This window comes from Argentina anserina, chromosome 3, assembly GCF_933775445.1.
Source record: "Argentina anserina chromosome 3, drPotAnse1.1, whole genome shotgun sequence".
NCBI lineage: Eukaryota > Viridiplantae > Streptophyta > Magnoliopsida > Rosales > Rosaceae > Argentina > Argentina anserina.
The window spans coordinates 26368288-26383978 of NC_065874.1; the positions used below are offsets into that span (position 1 = coordinate 26368288).

The 15691-nt window shown below is 36.9% G+C and overlaps 2 protein-coding genes across 2 annotated transcripts; one reads left to right on the forward strand and one right to left on the reverse strand.

Moving 5' to 3' along the window:
• Positions 1 to 757: 757 nt before the first annotated feature.
• LOC126788154 (DNA polymerase II subunit B3-1) lies at positions 758 to 3878 on the forward strand. The gene is made up of 4 exons (XM_050514117.1): positions 758 to 1174; positions 1267 to 1351; positions 3235 to 3276; positions 3377 to 3878. The coding sequence occupies exons 1-4, from the start codon at positions 788 to 790 to the stop codon at positions 3448 to 3450; spliced, it is 588 nt and encodes a 195-aa protein (XP_050370074.1). The 5' UTR covers positions 758 to 787; the 3' UTR covers positions 3451 to 3878.
• A 4495-nt stretch (positions 3879 to 8373) lies between these two features.
• Positions 8374 to 12597, reverse strand: LOC126786230 (probable catabolite repression protein creC). Its single transcript, XM_050511990.1, has 11 exons — positions 12271 to 12597; positions 11838 to 12161; positions 11648 to 11756; positions 11457 to 11550; positions 11046 to 11133; positions 10743 to 10826; positions 10224 to 10320; positions 10057 to 10144; positions 9816 to 9921; positions 9632 to 9724; positions 8374 to 9319 (listed from the first exon to the last, which is right to left on the reverse strand). The coding sequence occupies exons 1-11, from the start codon at positions 12508 to 12510 to the stop codon at positions 8789 to 8791; spliced, it is 1854 nt and encodes a 617-aa protein (XP_050367947.1). The 5' UTR covers positions 12511 to 12597; the 3' UTR covers positions 8374 to 8788.
• Between the last annotated feature and the right edge of the window lie 3094 nt (positions 12598 to 15691).

Here is a 15691-nt window from a genome sequence, read left to right on the forward strand (position 1 = left end):
ACTTTTTAGCTTATTTCATAAAAATTAAAAGTAAAATTACATAACAACTTAACTAATTTAAATTTCATAAATTATATTTAATAGTTAAAAAATATTATTACTCATGATTATAGTGTATCAATCGATATATCAGACTAATAGACATTTGTATGTATTTTTAATTATACTTATTTCCGGAAGCAAAGTTGGAAATTATTTATTCTATTTTAAATGATTATTATTTATCATTTTTATTTGTAATTTAGTTATTAGTTTTAATAAGTGATTTTTGTTAGTTCATTAAAAATTATTAGTTTTATATCGATAATGTTGTATATTTAAGGAGTTATTACACTGAAAAAATACAAGTTTAATTCAAATTTAGTATTGTAGTATATTATTTCAACAAAGAAAAATAAAGTTTTTTTTTTCAAATAATGAAATATATATTTACTAAACAATGTTGATATGTATTTATGAAATTATTAACTAAAATAACAATAAAAATAATTTTTAAGGCGGAATCCATATGTGCTAGTGTGTTAAAAGTAGCTCGAAATGACTATTTTTAGCCCGAAAGAGCTACTTCTACTACAATTTTGTGGCATACTATCCCGTAAATTTGAGATCGAGTGTGTCATCATGTGAGAATTGTGGACACATGGATTGGAGAATGCCTTACCTACAAGATTGGGTGGGTCGTCTGTATTATTCTCAGCCCAAAAGCAGAGTGCATTGTATTTCTTCAGCCCAACCTATCGATCAAAACTCAAAACGCTTTGAGCTTTCCGAGTTCAGCTCCCAAACCATGGCGACCCCCAAGAAAGCCGTACTCCCAAAGAAAACCAAAGAAGCCAAGAAGCCGACCTCCAAGATCACCAAACCCAGCAGCGCCAACAAGAAAGACGACAACAAAATCAAAAAGAAAACCAGCAATGGCACCGTTGCGGCTGTGAAAGCACCCAATAGCTCCAAGTCCCAGAAGAACAGAGAGCAGAATGGGGCCAAAAGTACGAAAACACTCTCCCCAAAATCCAAGCAGAACGGAAAGCGAGTCAAGGAGGAAGAGGTGGAGGAGAAAGAAGATGCGACGTCTTATACTTTTCCGATGGAAAGGGTCAAGAGGATTATTAAGGCTGAAGATTCCGACTTGCGCATTAACTACGACGCCATTTTTCTCATCAACAAAGCCGCCGTGTGTTCCGCCTCTTTGTTTAAGGTTTTGGGTTCTGATTGTTTGTCTTGTTTTTTTTCTTAATGTTGTCTGTTTTTGTTTTGGTGTTGCAGGAGTTGTTCCTGGAGAAGTTTTCAGGAGATGCACATAAATGTTGTGTTAAGGATCGCAAGAAAGCTCTTGCTTACAAGCACATATGTAAGTTTGCCTTTGGATTTTACTTTTGTTATGTTCGGAAGTATGTACATTGTGTAGGGTGATTGCATTTTCATATGCGCTGAGGATTTGGAGCAAGTGGCATTCATTTTAGGTATATGGTCTGTAGTGGAGGGAGTTTGTTTTAGTATTGGTACTTTATGCTCCGATAATGCTTGGTTAAACATCATGGATTGCACGTCATTGTTAAGTTAAAGCATTCAAATGTTTTTCCAGAGAATTGATCTGATACGGATTTGATTTTGTATCCTTGTGGTCTTGGTTCATTGTAAAGACTGATTTCATTTAGAAAATAGTTGCTGATCATTTAAGGGTTTGTTTTAGGAAAGTGTCGAGTTTGCATCCTTAGCTAGAAATTGAAAGCAGGTTTAGCCCAGAGTAAATTCCTTAATAGAAGACTTACCCGTGGTTTAGGCTTTGTTTTCAAAAACTGAAGTTTGCATCAACTAGAAATCCTTAATATCTAGTTCCATTTTGATATGAAGAGATCCTGTTTGTAACCCTGATTATTGGTTTATTGTTGATGTTTAAAACTGAACTTGCATTTAAGATTCATTTTATGTATGATCTAATGAAGCCACATTATATCCAACATTGTCTGGCATAAGATCTATCCTTTTAAAAGGGCATAAAAGTACCGATGAGTTTATTGAACATAAAAATGACCTCTGACCAGATACTTGTATCCTTGGGTGTGACCATGTGAATAGTTGAATTGCATACAAGAGTATGGCTCTTGCATTTGTTTCCTAATAATTTATTTTTAGGAAACCATTCTAGAAAATTACTATGCATTATTCTATATATCTAAGTCTCCCTGTAAAAACAATGGCAGGACTATATCCTTGTAAACTCTTTATTTCCCTTAGCTCTTACTAAGACTTCCCTCCTAGAACTTAGTATGGTACTTTATGGTCTGATTATGTTTGGTTAAACACCATGTATTGCACGTCGTTGTTAAGTTAAAGCGTTCAAATGTTTTTCAGAGAATTGATCTGATACAAATTTGAGATTGTATCCTTGTGGTCTTGGTTCATTGTAAACACTGATTTCATTTAGAAAAAAGTTGCTGATCATTTAAGGGTTGTTTTAGGAAAGAGTTCGAGTTTGCATCCTTAGCTAGAAGTTGAAAGTGTGTTTAGGCCTTAAGATGTATTCCCTTGTCCAGAATAAATTCCTTCATCGAAGTCTTACCCATGGTTTAGGCTTTGTTTCAAAAAACCTGAAGTTTTCATCATCAGCTAGAAATCCTTACTATCTAATTCCATTTTGATATGAAGAGATCCTGTTGGTAACTCTGATTATTGGTTTTTTGTTAATGTATAAAACTGGACTGCCATTTTAGACTCATTTTCTTTATGTATGGTCTAATGAAGCCGTTTTATATCCAACAGTGTCTGGATCTCTCCTTATAAAATGGACTGAAAGTTCCGATTAGTTTATTGGACTTAAAATGACCTCTGACCAGATATTTGTATCCTTGGGCATGAATAGTTAAATTGTAACAAGAGTATGGCTCTTGCATTTGTTTCCCTTATGACAAAATTAAATTTTTAAGGAAACCATTCTAGAAAGTTACTATGCACCATTCTATATATCTAAGTCTCCCTGTAAAAAGAAAATGTAATATGTAGCAGACAATATCAGGAGTATATCCTTGTCAGCTCTTTGTTTCCCTGAGCTCTTACGAAAACTTCCCTTCAAGAACTTACTAATAGCTCAGTTTTGATCTCAGAGTATTAGATTGGATTTTCACAGTATTTGTTACTAGTGAAATCAATTTTATAACCTTTTCTATAGCTCTAATGTGATTATTGCACGTTGTGTTAACTTCTATCATATTACGTGCTTTCTTCCTGTTTCAGCTTCAGTCGTTTGCAAACAGAAGAGATATGAGTTTCTTTCAGGTATCTTATATTCTTCCACCGACTGATGTATGTAACTCATAAATGATATTTACCCTGCCTTGATTTATGCTGTCTGATGCATGTCCAACTATGTATGTAGATTTTGTTCCTGAGAAAATAAAAGCGGGGGAGGCATTGGCAAAGAGAAAACAATTGCAAGAAGGAACAAGCTAGGAGTTATAGAACATGATAAATGGGGATCAGTGAGTGACTGAAAATTATCAATTGTGTATTGTATGCATTTGTTGTACACATCCAGATGCATTAAGCTTGCAGTTTCATAACCTTGAATCAAGGGATGATTTTGGTTAAGAAAAGCAAACTTTGCTGTACTATAGGAAATTCGGTTTTAGGTTCAATTAGATGGATCATAGCAGATGCTGGTAGAAGATCAGTAAGTGGGCGATGTGCACTCTCCAGTTTTTGTTCCTTGGGGCCATGGTTGGTGTTTTTGGGAGACCACTGTTAGTTGTTTTTCATGTTTGTGTAGTCCAAATTCAGGCACAATTTTGTGGGCAAAACCCAATTGACTAGCCATTGCTTTAACATTGCAAAATTGACCATCTGAGTTAGCCACTTAGCCCCTTAGAGTTTGATCTAAATTCTGAATCGAATCATCAAGTTTGCCAATTTTCAGTAATTTGGGTTCTCGAACTTGACATTTTACTTCCTACTCGTTGAGACAGTTTGTGCTAATTGTGTGGGACAATCAGCTCTAGTCTCACATGCTAAGGAGTTTCAAATCCTAACTGAATTCATTCCGTATATGATTCTTTCTCCCAAATAGAACGAGAATTGGATGGTCTATGGTTCAGGGAAGACTGAAAGTTGTACACCAGACATCTGTACAGAATAGTAAAAGGCACAAAAGGCATGAATGAAACTTGAGCATCTGGTTGAGGTCTCAGATTTCTTATAAATACATGTTGGTTCCTCAGTCTTCATCATCTCTTCCAAGATAAAGCCATCCGATCTTTACATTTTACACCAGCACCCAGTAGTCTTTTAGAAGCTGTAGGTGAGAATTGGAGGGAACTAAATAAAATCACCATCTAATGGGAAGTAATTTGTTTAGTTTCTTCCAATATCTCATCTCCAACATCTAAATTGAAATTCCAATCATTCCTGCATTTAGAAGTTTTATGTGAGAATTGGAGACTAAACAAACTTAACCTTTGGATAGGACATCAATTGCTTAGTTTTCTCCAATATCTTACCTCCAACATCTAAACTAAAACTCCTAGATGTTCAAATTTTATGTCGTATGTGAGAATTGGAGGGAATTGAACAAAATTAACTTTTAATTGAGAAGTATTTTGTTTAATTTCCTCCAATATCTCACCTTCGGCATCTACAGTAATACACCTACAAACTTCCCCGAGCTCTTTTAATATCCGTATGTAAGAATTGGAGGAAACTAAACAAAACTCTACTATTGGATAAAAGGAAGTAATTTGTTTAATTTCCTCCAATATCTTATCTCCGGCATTTAAATTAATTTTGCTAATAAGAAGCCTACAAGCTTTTGGAAGTCGTGAATAAGAGTTGGAGGAAACTAAACAAATTATGATAAGAGCAAGTAATTTGTTTAGTTTCCTCCAATATCTTATTTCCGGCATTTAAAGTTAAATCTATAGTTAGAGACTCATGAGCATTTGGAAGTTGTAAGAATTGGAGGAAACCAAACATATTTACCTTGAATGGGAAGTAATTTGTTTACTTTCCTCCAATAGCTTACATCTGACTACATGCTCATTTAGAACTCCTGCAAGTACCAAAAGTTGAAGTCACCAAGCCCTAATAGTTCCTCCATTTCGAAGCTGAATGCAAGAGTTGGCGGGCACCAAACAAATTCGAAGAGTACCCCAACTTGTTTGGTTTCCTCCAATGTCTCGTCTCCAACTTCTAGAGTTCAAGGCCTTGCAATCTAAGAACAACTATTCTATTTGGGTGATTTGTATATTAGTATAATACAATTGGTGATAATGATATCAGTAAATAATTCCTAAGGAAAACTAACAGCAGTAGTGAACACTACACAAAAACTAATTGTTTGAAATGAATTTGAAAATACTTTGCTCCCTGCAGGCAGAAAATAATGGCCACTTACACATATGCATGTATTTTCCTTGTCATATACATAACTTTCTCAGTCACCATTAAACGAGAAATGTATGAGCCTAAGTTCCCAGAACCACTTCACCAGTTCTGATTCTATATTTATACGGTTACTACTTAGTACTTACAGTACTTACTACAGTAATAACTTATAACTTGTGTAGATATCTCTCTGTCTCAACAGCTGCTACGATTGAGCTAGATTAACACCTATGTGCATACTCATCGACTGCAACAAACTCCGACCTGGGCAACTGGCATGTATGCATACAGCATTCCACAATCTGAAGGAAACAAGTGATTTGAAGTGCCGTAATTACATGTTCAAACTGCGACTCAGCTCCACAGAGCACATCAATTAGCTTTTAAGAAATTTTAAAAGTACGTAGATGCAGTAAGAATAGTTTGATATCCTGTGAGGTTGTGACAATGATTTACAAGTAAGGAAAACGCAAAACACGCAAACACATAAACACAGAACGGAAGGAGTGTTTGTTAGTACTTCTTTGTGAGGATTATTGCTAATGTTTGAAGATGAACTGCCATTTTAGAATCGTTGTGTATAATATGAAGGAGTTATAATTTATCCATTTGTTCATGAACTTTTAAAAGTGTGGTATGTAAAGTATTAACAACGAACAAACTAAGAATACCATAGCAGTCGCTCTATATATCCAAATCTCCGTGTAGTGGAAATATTTGGCAGACCATACAATATCAGAACAAGTCTTAGAAGCTATTTGCTTCCATCTAATTCGTACAAATTTTCCTTCCTAATATGTATCAACGTACGTCCAAAACTTACTAACAGCTCCTTTCTAATCGCATAGTTCAAGAACTCAGTACTGCTAATTAGTGATGTCAATTTGTTTTCCTTTTTAGAACTCTAATTTGATTGGAGCTGAGTTATGTTGATTTCTGTCATATCAAGCATGTATTTTCTCTGTCTCAACCTCAGTCGTTTGCAACCAAAAGAGAGAAGAGTTTCTTTCAGATATCTTATGTTCTTCCAGTGACTGCTCAAGTGTTCATGCAATTCATATATGATATTTAACCGGCTTAGTTCATACTGTCTGATGATGAGTCGAGGATACTGAAAAGTTGAAAATCTTGAGGATCCAAAATTCCAAATCCTCCACTGTTTCCAAGAACGACCAAGCTAGGGATTGCAGAAGATGATGAGTGAAGGCTTCTGACAAGTTAAAACCTTTCACCTGTGTTGTATACATGTTCAAGTGCATTAAGCTTGCATAGTGTCACAGTCTCTCAGACTTCAATAAGGCACCATTTTGGTTGGAACATCAAATTTTCTGTACGTACAGACGTACTACATGCAGAAACTTCGATTTTAAGATGTTTTGTTTGCAATTCGATGTATAATATCAAATGCTGGTGAAGTGCAGACTGTGCAGTCGACGTGTAATTGTATGCGGTTGATTCACTTGATTGTCAAACCAGCTAATTTCTCTTCTGCACTCCAGTTTTCAAATTCTTGGGGCATTGTTGGTGGTTTTCCTGAGACCACTACGTACTGTACGTAGTTGTTTTCATGTTCGCTTCATCTTGTACGCCGGTCTTTCAAGTCTGCATTATAGTAAACAGAGAGCTTTAGTTCCTGGCAAAACCCAATAGACTAGCCACATTGCCATGACATTGTGCAAAGTTGGCTTCCTGAGTTTTGAACTTTTGATCAGCAAAATAGTGTATCCTATATCTTCCTATTTCACATCGTTTATTTATGTTTTGTGCGATAGTATGGTGTAGTATATTAAGTTAGTCCTCCTGTTTCGTCTTTCTCTAGTTTTTGAATCTATAAAATCGAATCATCCGGTTAACAAATTTGAAGTGAATTTGGGATCTCAAAATTGACGAATCACTTCCAAATCGATTAGACTATAAGCATTAGATGTGTCGTTTCCTAGACGCTAAGGAGTAAGGAGTTTCGAACCCTTATTGAACATGGTCGAGATTATGATTCTTTGCTTCCTAAACAAAACGAGAATTGGATGGTTGATGGTTCAGGGAAGACTGAAAGTTGTATACCAGACACCTGTATAGAATAGTACTGTTTGAGTTGTTCCAGTCAAAGGCACCAAATGCATGAATGAAACTCGAGTCTCCAAACAAATGAGAGCTGAGCTTGCCTATTTATACATGGTGGCTCCTCAGTCTTCAACACCCTCCACAGAACAAAGTATCCTACCTTTACACCAGAAACCTATCTCTGTTTTAGAAGCTGTAGGTGAGAATTGGAGGGAACTAAACAAAATCACCTTCTAATGGGAAGTAATTTGTTTAGTCTCTTCCAATATCTCACCTCCAACATCTAAATTGAAATTCCAATTATTCCTGCATTTAGAAGTTGTATGTGAGAATTGGAGGAGACTAAACAAAGTTAACCTTTGAGTATGATATAATTTGTTTAGTTTCCTCCAATAACTTACCTCCAACATCTAAACTAACTCTCAGATGTTCAAATTTCATGTCGTATGTGAGAAATAAAGGGAATTAAACAAAATTAATTTCTAATTGAGAAGTATTTTGTTTAATTTTCTCTAATATCTCACCTTCGGCATCTAAAGTAATACACCTACCACTTCTCCAAGCTCTTTTAATATCCGTATGTAAGAATTGGGTTATATCTTTAGATCAAAGTAGTTTGTTTAATTTTCTCTAATATCTTATTTCCGGCATTTAATTTTATCTATATAGTTGAAGTTATGTAGGCACTTGGAATTCATAAATACGGGTTAGATAAAGCATCCTTCAACATATTATTTCCGACAATAAGTTGAATCTATCATCTATGGTAAGGATTTTATAGGCATTGGAAGTCGTATTAATCGGGGGAAACTAAAACACATTTGCCCTGAATGAGAAGTATCTGTTACTTTCCAGACCTATCTATTAGAGAAATCTCTAAACTGATGCACATTTGGAACTCTTAAGTACTACATTAGAAGTTGTATGCAAGAGTTGGTGGGTACCAAACAAATTCGCAGAGTAACACAGTAACAGTACAGGAAAAATAATTCTTATAAACGGATTTGAAAATCATTTGGCCCTGCAGGAACAATATAATGGCCACTTATGCTTATGATGAATTTTCCTTGTCATATAGATAATTTTCTGTGTCACCATTAACCGAAAAATATGTGAGCTTGTAAACCGACCCTTCATAGTTCCTAGAACCACTTCACCAGTAACATGTGCATCTCTCTCTCTCTCTCTCTCTCTCTCTCTCTCTCTCTACAGCTGTTACCATTGAGCTAGATTAATACCTATGTGCATAATCGACTGAAACAAACTCTGACCTGCATGCATACATATCACAATCCGAAGGAAACAAGTGAGTTGAACTGCCGTAATTACAGGTTCAAACTGCGATTCAGCTCTACGGAAGGTATCGGTTGCTTTTTGAGAAGTCTTTATAACTATAGGCACCACCTTTGCCTGTTGATGGCTGTTGCTCCTTTGAACTATCACCAAGAAGAGACTGTGAGTTTGATTTAGTTTCAGGCAGTGGGTAACCCCTTGATGATTCTGAGTAACCTTTTCCTATCTGTGGTAGTTGGTCCCTCGAACTAGCACCTGGCAGAGCTTCTGAGTTTGTGGATTTACTATCGGGTTCACCCGGTCTCATCCATATTTTTACATGCCCTTCCCAAGATGCAGTAAGAATAGCTTCCTGGGTAAAAGCTAAGCTAGATAAGGGCTCTGTATACACACAGTGAGCCACTAGTGGAGAGAGCTTGGGAACATTCCGCATGCTTGGAGCAGGTTGGAGAGTGCCAACTGGGTTACTGCTGTCCCAATGGGATGACTGGCTACCAGTGCTGAATGTTGGCGACCCACCAACTGAACACCGGCGAAGTGGTACAATGATCTCATCCATGGAGAGGTCCCAGAGGAGTAGTTTCGTGTCCTGTAAACTCTCAGATACATAAGGAAGTATAAAACCATGCAAACACCAATATTGGACAGTTTTAAGATGCATAAATATAATCCATGAAATCATTTAAACCATCAGCGCTGGTCAGTTTTTCCACAACAATTCAAGTTATCTTGAGATCACCAGCAAGAGAAAATAAGAGAATCAGCAGCTTAGGTGTGTGGAAGACTGGAAGGCAGTTGACATCCAGAGCTAAATACAAAACCCCTTCCATGGTTTGATTTGTTAAGTCATGTGATGTAACTGATTTTTCTTTTGGGAGGGAGGTTAGGGAAAACCAACTACCTGACCAACAGAGCCAAAACGATAAACAAGATTTTCTTCTGTCCCATCTGAAGTTGGTGATGACCAATGCAAGTCAAAAGCCACACCACTAACCTGCAAATATCAAAGCAAAAGGTTGTAAATTGTCCTAAAAGTATGCTAAAGTAAAAGTTAACATACTCATATAGTTCCACTGAAACTGTACCCAGGAGTTATGTCCTTCACCCCAAGCTACAACCTTCCTATCTTCCATGCTCCATACTGTAACAAGATCATCTTCCCCTCCCGTCAAAACATATTTTCCATCCGGACTGACAAGAAACATGCAAACATCACTATGAAGAAAAGCCATATGAAAATACTGTGTAACATTAACTGATTAACCTTTATAGTTGACCGGGAATTATGCATATAGTAATAGAGAAATACTTAATTAATTTTTTTACCTCCAAGCACAACATAGAAGAGAACCGTAATAACTCTTTCCACCACCTATTAATTGTTCTTTTGAGTAGTCAAATACTCGCAAGTACCCTACATATAACACCAAAAATCAGCAAACTAACATATACACTCAACATAAACATCACAAGCCTAACAGTTTGACAATTACCATCTCTACCAACTGTCGCCAGATATGTCCCATCCGGAGAGTAAACGATGCTGTTTATTGAACCTTCACAAATATGCCATCTGGAAATTGGATTACTCTGCAGATAAAACATGCAAACGCCATGATAAAGATGGCGTACATCTTTTTTTAAATAAGGTTTAAGAAATAACAAAAGTTCCAACTGGTATCAGCCGAACTGCAAAACCATTACAGATGTTGATTACAATTGGCAAGAGCATTATTAATAAGATGGTTCTGAATTTGGTTGGAGAATGCATCATATATGGATTTTACTAAAATTAAATCAAACTGAACTTTCCAAGTCCCTCTAGTCAGTGCAATGTAGCCTATTCACTCCTTTCTCTCTTTTTGCAAGCCCTCTGTCCCCTTTATTTCCCACTTTAAATTCGTCTAAAAAATTTCTCCTCTCATAATACTACTAATTTCAGTTAACTTAATGAGAAATGTGACAGTGGAATTCTTAATACATGCAAAAAAAATTTGAAGTAGTGAAGTTACCTTACTGGATCTCGCATGATACACTGAAAACTGAGTCATGTCCTTTATAACTGGGAAAGAAGTGTCGCCAGTACCATCCTTGCCCTAAACAAATTATACGAACTTCAATTCATGACATACAGTAGTAGAGAAAGAAAAGCAGGAAACTTTAGGTCATGCAGTAAAATTAGGGTGATGATATTCACACACCGTCTATGTTCTCATTTAAATACCAAATGGTGTCTGGAATGTCCAAACAGTATATTTTAACACCAAAAGGTTGTGTGAATATCGGCTACCGAAAGTTATTAGCAAAACACTCACCTTCTCATACTCGTACAAGTTTCCATCAGCATGAGCGGCAATAAAAGTACCATTACCTTTGGGAACCCATGCAATACTTGTACAGCGACTGTTAAAAACAACTAGTCAGTTTTCATACTGAGACGGTTTAGAATTTGGATTAATTCTACTAACTACAGCAAGAAGAGACCAGTTCACCTAGCGGCTTGTATCTCTGTACGGAAATAACACTACTACATATCCAGGTTTACATAAAACTTCAACTCCACTTCAGCAACTAATTTTATTATTTTGTCTACCCGGCGCCATACATATTTAATTCATTTTGTAACAATATCAAGACTAACTACTGACCTACAGCATAGCCGATCATCTCAATTCTACATATAAACGCAAAACAATAAGCTTACAAGACATAAAAACTATACTTGCCTGGTATTAACCGAACCCTCCTTGTTATAATGCAGGGCACCAACAAGCTTCTTCCCAGAATCTTGCAACTGCTGTCTCAAAGATGCCGAATAAACTACAAGCACCACAATCACATTCAACCAAGTCAACAACAAGCACTCATCTTCCCGAATAAGATCATATCACACACAAACTACATAAGAAGCTCTTACTATCTCCAGAGCTCAATCCAATAAGCAAGTCATGCCCATCTTTCGCTTCCGGATCAAACGCATGACACACCGGATTCGAATTACTAAAATGCAACGCTTTTATAGGATCCTACACACAAAACCCCCCAAACCCAATTACACAAACTTCTCAATTCCAACACCCACACATTTAACTCCTCAAAAACTTTACCTTATCAGGTGAATTGAGGTCACAGATGTAAATACTATCTCCAACATTAAACACCAAGAACGATCCTTTACCACCGTGACTGGAACTCGGCGACGAGTGAGCCCCAAACCCATTAGAACCACCTAGACCACCAAAATGAGAGCTTCTACTACTTCCATTACTAGCTTTACTACCACCCAAATAACTCAACGCCTTGCTCCCATTCCCGGCCCCAACTCCGAGCAGCCTCGCCGCCGCGTGCCTCACACTCCCGCTGGCGATGTTTCCGGGGACCGGCCCCGGCGCCGACCCGTTGGGCCTGTCCTTGAGGTGGGCTAGCGTGACCTAAAATCCACGACCAAACACTGATACTAATTCGGAGTCAACAGAGACAAGGGCCGTCGAAACCTTAAAACAAAAAGGTCGAGAAATCCGAGGAATAAAAAAAAACTACCTGGGAGATTGTCTTGGCGTAGGAATAGGGGAGGAGATTGGCCGGGCGGGTCTTCTCGGAGTGGAGCTTGTAGCGGCCCTCGGGGGTCTTGAAATAGGCCTTGATCAAGGACTGGGTCTGCTGGGGACCCGAAGAAGAAGACGACGTCGTTGCGCCGCCGGGGACGACGGATGAGGAGGAGGAGGTTAGATTGACGCCGTTTTTGGTGCTGGCGCTGCTGTAGCCGTTGTTCATGTACATGGCTGTGTTTGGTGTTCTATAGTTTTGTCGGGGACTGTGTTTTTGTTTTCCGAAAGTGTTTGACTGGTTTTTTCAGTTTCTCGGGTTCGGGCTTTTTGTTCGCGTGGGTGGAGATGTGGAGTTGGGGACTGATCGTGTGCTTCAAGGTGTTTGGGCGGTGTGAGGGGCTTGGTCTTTGGATTCTGGGAGAAGGGTTGACTTTGGAGTTGGACTTCGGGGAGGAGAGGGTCAGCATTGGCGACGGTAGGGCTGGGGCCACGTGTGTGCTTGTGAGAAATTGGAAAAATGATCTGGGGTGCCCTGAAATAATATATCATTTTGAGTCTCAGATAAATTATATTCCAATCTGTAACAAAAACAAAATTATATTCCAATCGGCCCGATGAGGCCGATGCTTCCTTTAGAAATTGGTTGCCAGACTTGGACTAAAAAAATGAAAACCGTGGAAATGATCAAATGATTAAATTGTAGGCAACGGATATTGACCCAAAAAATATGAGTGATGGTTTTTTTTTTAATTATGCGAGAAATTTTACATATATTCCACTAATCTCTTAATATATCATTTGTATTTAAATTTTCCTATATAAAATTAAAACTAGTACAGTGTATTAAGAAATTAGTAAATTATATATATAATTTCTCAAAGAATGTGGTTGGGCCATGTTAATTTGAACCATTCAAACTACCAAATCTTAGCAAAACTAAAACACTACCAAATTTTATGAAGAAACTCTAAAATGAAGCTAAAAAAGTCGGAGTCAATGACATTATTTATCATCTAAATTATTAAAAAATAAATTAAGATCATCTTACGCACAAGGATTGTCCCCGACCTACAAGAACCACATCCATCACCTGAGAGGAAGCCAATAGTACAGCTTCTTCCACCATTTTTGGACTATCAAAGAAAATAAGCTTTTGGAAGAGATCATTCATTTGTAAGTGTAACATATGTAACATGAAAATGACCTAATGGTCCCTTTAACGAAACTACTTGATATATAGGGGGAGATGATAAGTAGGGGTGGACACGTAGACCTGAAAACCGAAAAAAAATACATCTGAACTCAAACTGAATCTAAATCTGAAAAAAAAAATTGAAAACCGAAAAAAGCCGAACCAAAAATAAAAACCGAACCGATTATGTTTGCGTTGGGTTTTGAGTTCAGTCTTTTATAAACCGAGCGAAATCGAACTGACCCAAATAACCCGAAGTCAACGGTCAATGTCATCGTTTTGATATATTTTTACTTTTTTATTAAAAAAAAGAACAAAACTAAAGTCAGCGTAAACCTAATTGACCTAATCAATCTTACGGTCTCTCTCGTCTCTCAAACAAAAAAAACGTATGACCCTCTCTCACTTTCTAAACTCTCACTCCTTAGTTTAACGCTCTACTGCAAATTCACTTCAATCTGCAATACGAGTCCACATAGCTCATTCCTCGAGCTCTATCTCATGTCACCTCTCTTTGTATCTTGACTCTAGAATTAAATTCTTTGATCAATGATTCTGATAATGTTTCATATCCTGTAAGTTATTCTCTGATTTTATGCAACAGTATTTTTTGTACTTAAGCTAAATATGGATTATGGAGATGTTAGAATTAATTAGGCTTAAAATAATCAATTGGACCTTTTGATATTTATGTTAAACTTTGAAATTAATGTCTAATATTACGTATTTTACGTACGGGTAAAACTGAAAAAAAAAAAAAAAACAAACCGAACCAAACTGTACGTGTTGGGTTGGATTGTGGGTCACAATCTCTAAAATAAGAAAACCGAACCGAACTGAATTTAAAAATTGAGTTGGATTATGGGTTTTGTTCAAAACCGAACCACATTGAACAGTGTCCACCCCTAATGATAAGTGTCTACATATACTTAAAGATTTCCCTTGAAGTTATGAAGTTATGCTGACCAGGGAAAATTTGGTCAATAACTCTTGGATGAAGCCAATTCAGATCTAACGGTAGAGTAAATTTGATTGAAACCTATTTATCTTCTGTTTGTTTAATTATTTTTAATTACTATAGATATTCGGTGGCTCATGCTTCTCTACCTAAGTTCTTCTTCTTTCTAGTTTCCACTGGTTTTCCCTTTGCCTGGCATTTGCCTTCTTCAGAATAGAGAGCTAGTATGGTAGTGGTGGGATGGTGGTGGCGGTTGTGGATTTTTTTTTATTCCAAAATTCCAAAATCACTAAAATAAAAATAAAAATTCTTCCTCTTTCCACCTTCAATTTAAGTCCCTAGCTGATCAATCATCTTGTGTTTCCTTCAATTCCCTTCATCCTATATCCCTTTCGCCAATCTGTTCATGCAAGTCTCAAATTGATATAGTTACTCCAGTCTCCCACTTCTTCTCTTCTCCTTAAAATTTGAGACAATTTGCAGAAAGCAAACTTGCTCGCCGGAGACGACAACCCAAGAAATTTGTAGATCTGTACTTCTCTTTCCAATACCCAAAGTAGTCGATAGAACCCACACCTCCCAATAGCGAAATGGTTTTGCAATTGATTTTCTGACGAGACAAATGTGAAATTTTCCCCAAAGTTTGAAAACTTCAAAGAAGAGGACACGACGGGTCTCCATCTTCGGTGAGAGAAGAGGAGAAGGAGTCCGTAATCGAAATTCGAATAGAAGAAAATGGTGACGTCCGTTTTCTAAGAGAAAGTAATTACTGATGAAAAATAAGATGGATAAATGTTACTAAGAAAATTCATTAGATCTCAGCCATTAGATTTAAGTTAGCTTGATCCAATGGTTGTTGATCAAATTTTCCCCTTTTTTTTTTTAGAAAGTCTTCTACATTTTCTCTTGTATATATATAGATATATTTTATTTTTCTTTTTATATTTTGTTTTCTAATGTCGTAGCCACGATTGTTTTGATTGTTAGTGGAAGTGATAGATTGACAGAATCGAAAGTTAACTATTTGGTGAAGTTTTTAACTGTGCTGTATAGTATATCGAAGATTAAAAAAAATTGCAAGGGCTCGAGGGATTCATCGCATCACAAAGATCGGAGAGGATTTTATTTGTTAAGGGAAGATGACCCACGTACCCATTTGAAGTCTTGAACTATTGAAGCATCAAATTAATCAGAGCAAATATTTCATTCAAGTCATTTAAGCTGATCGGACCGTGCCAATTGCTCTTACGCAAGTTCCAAATC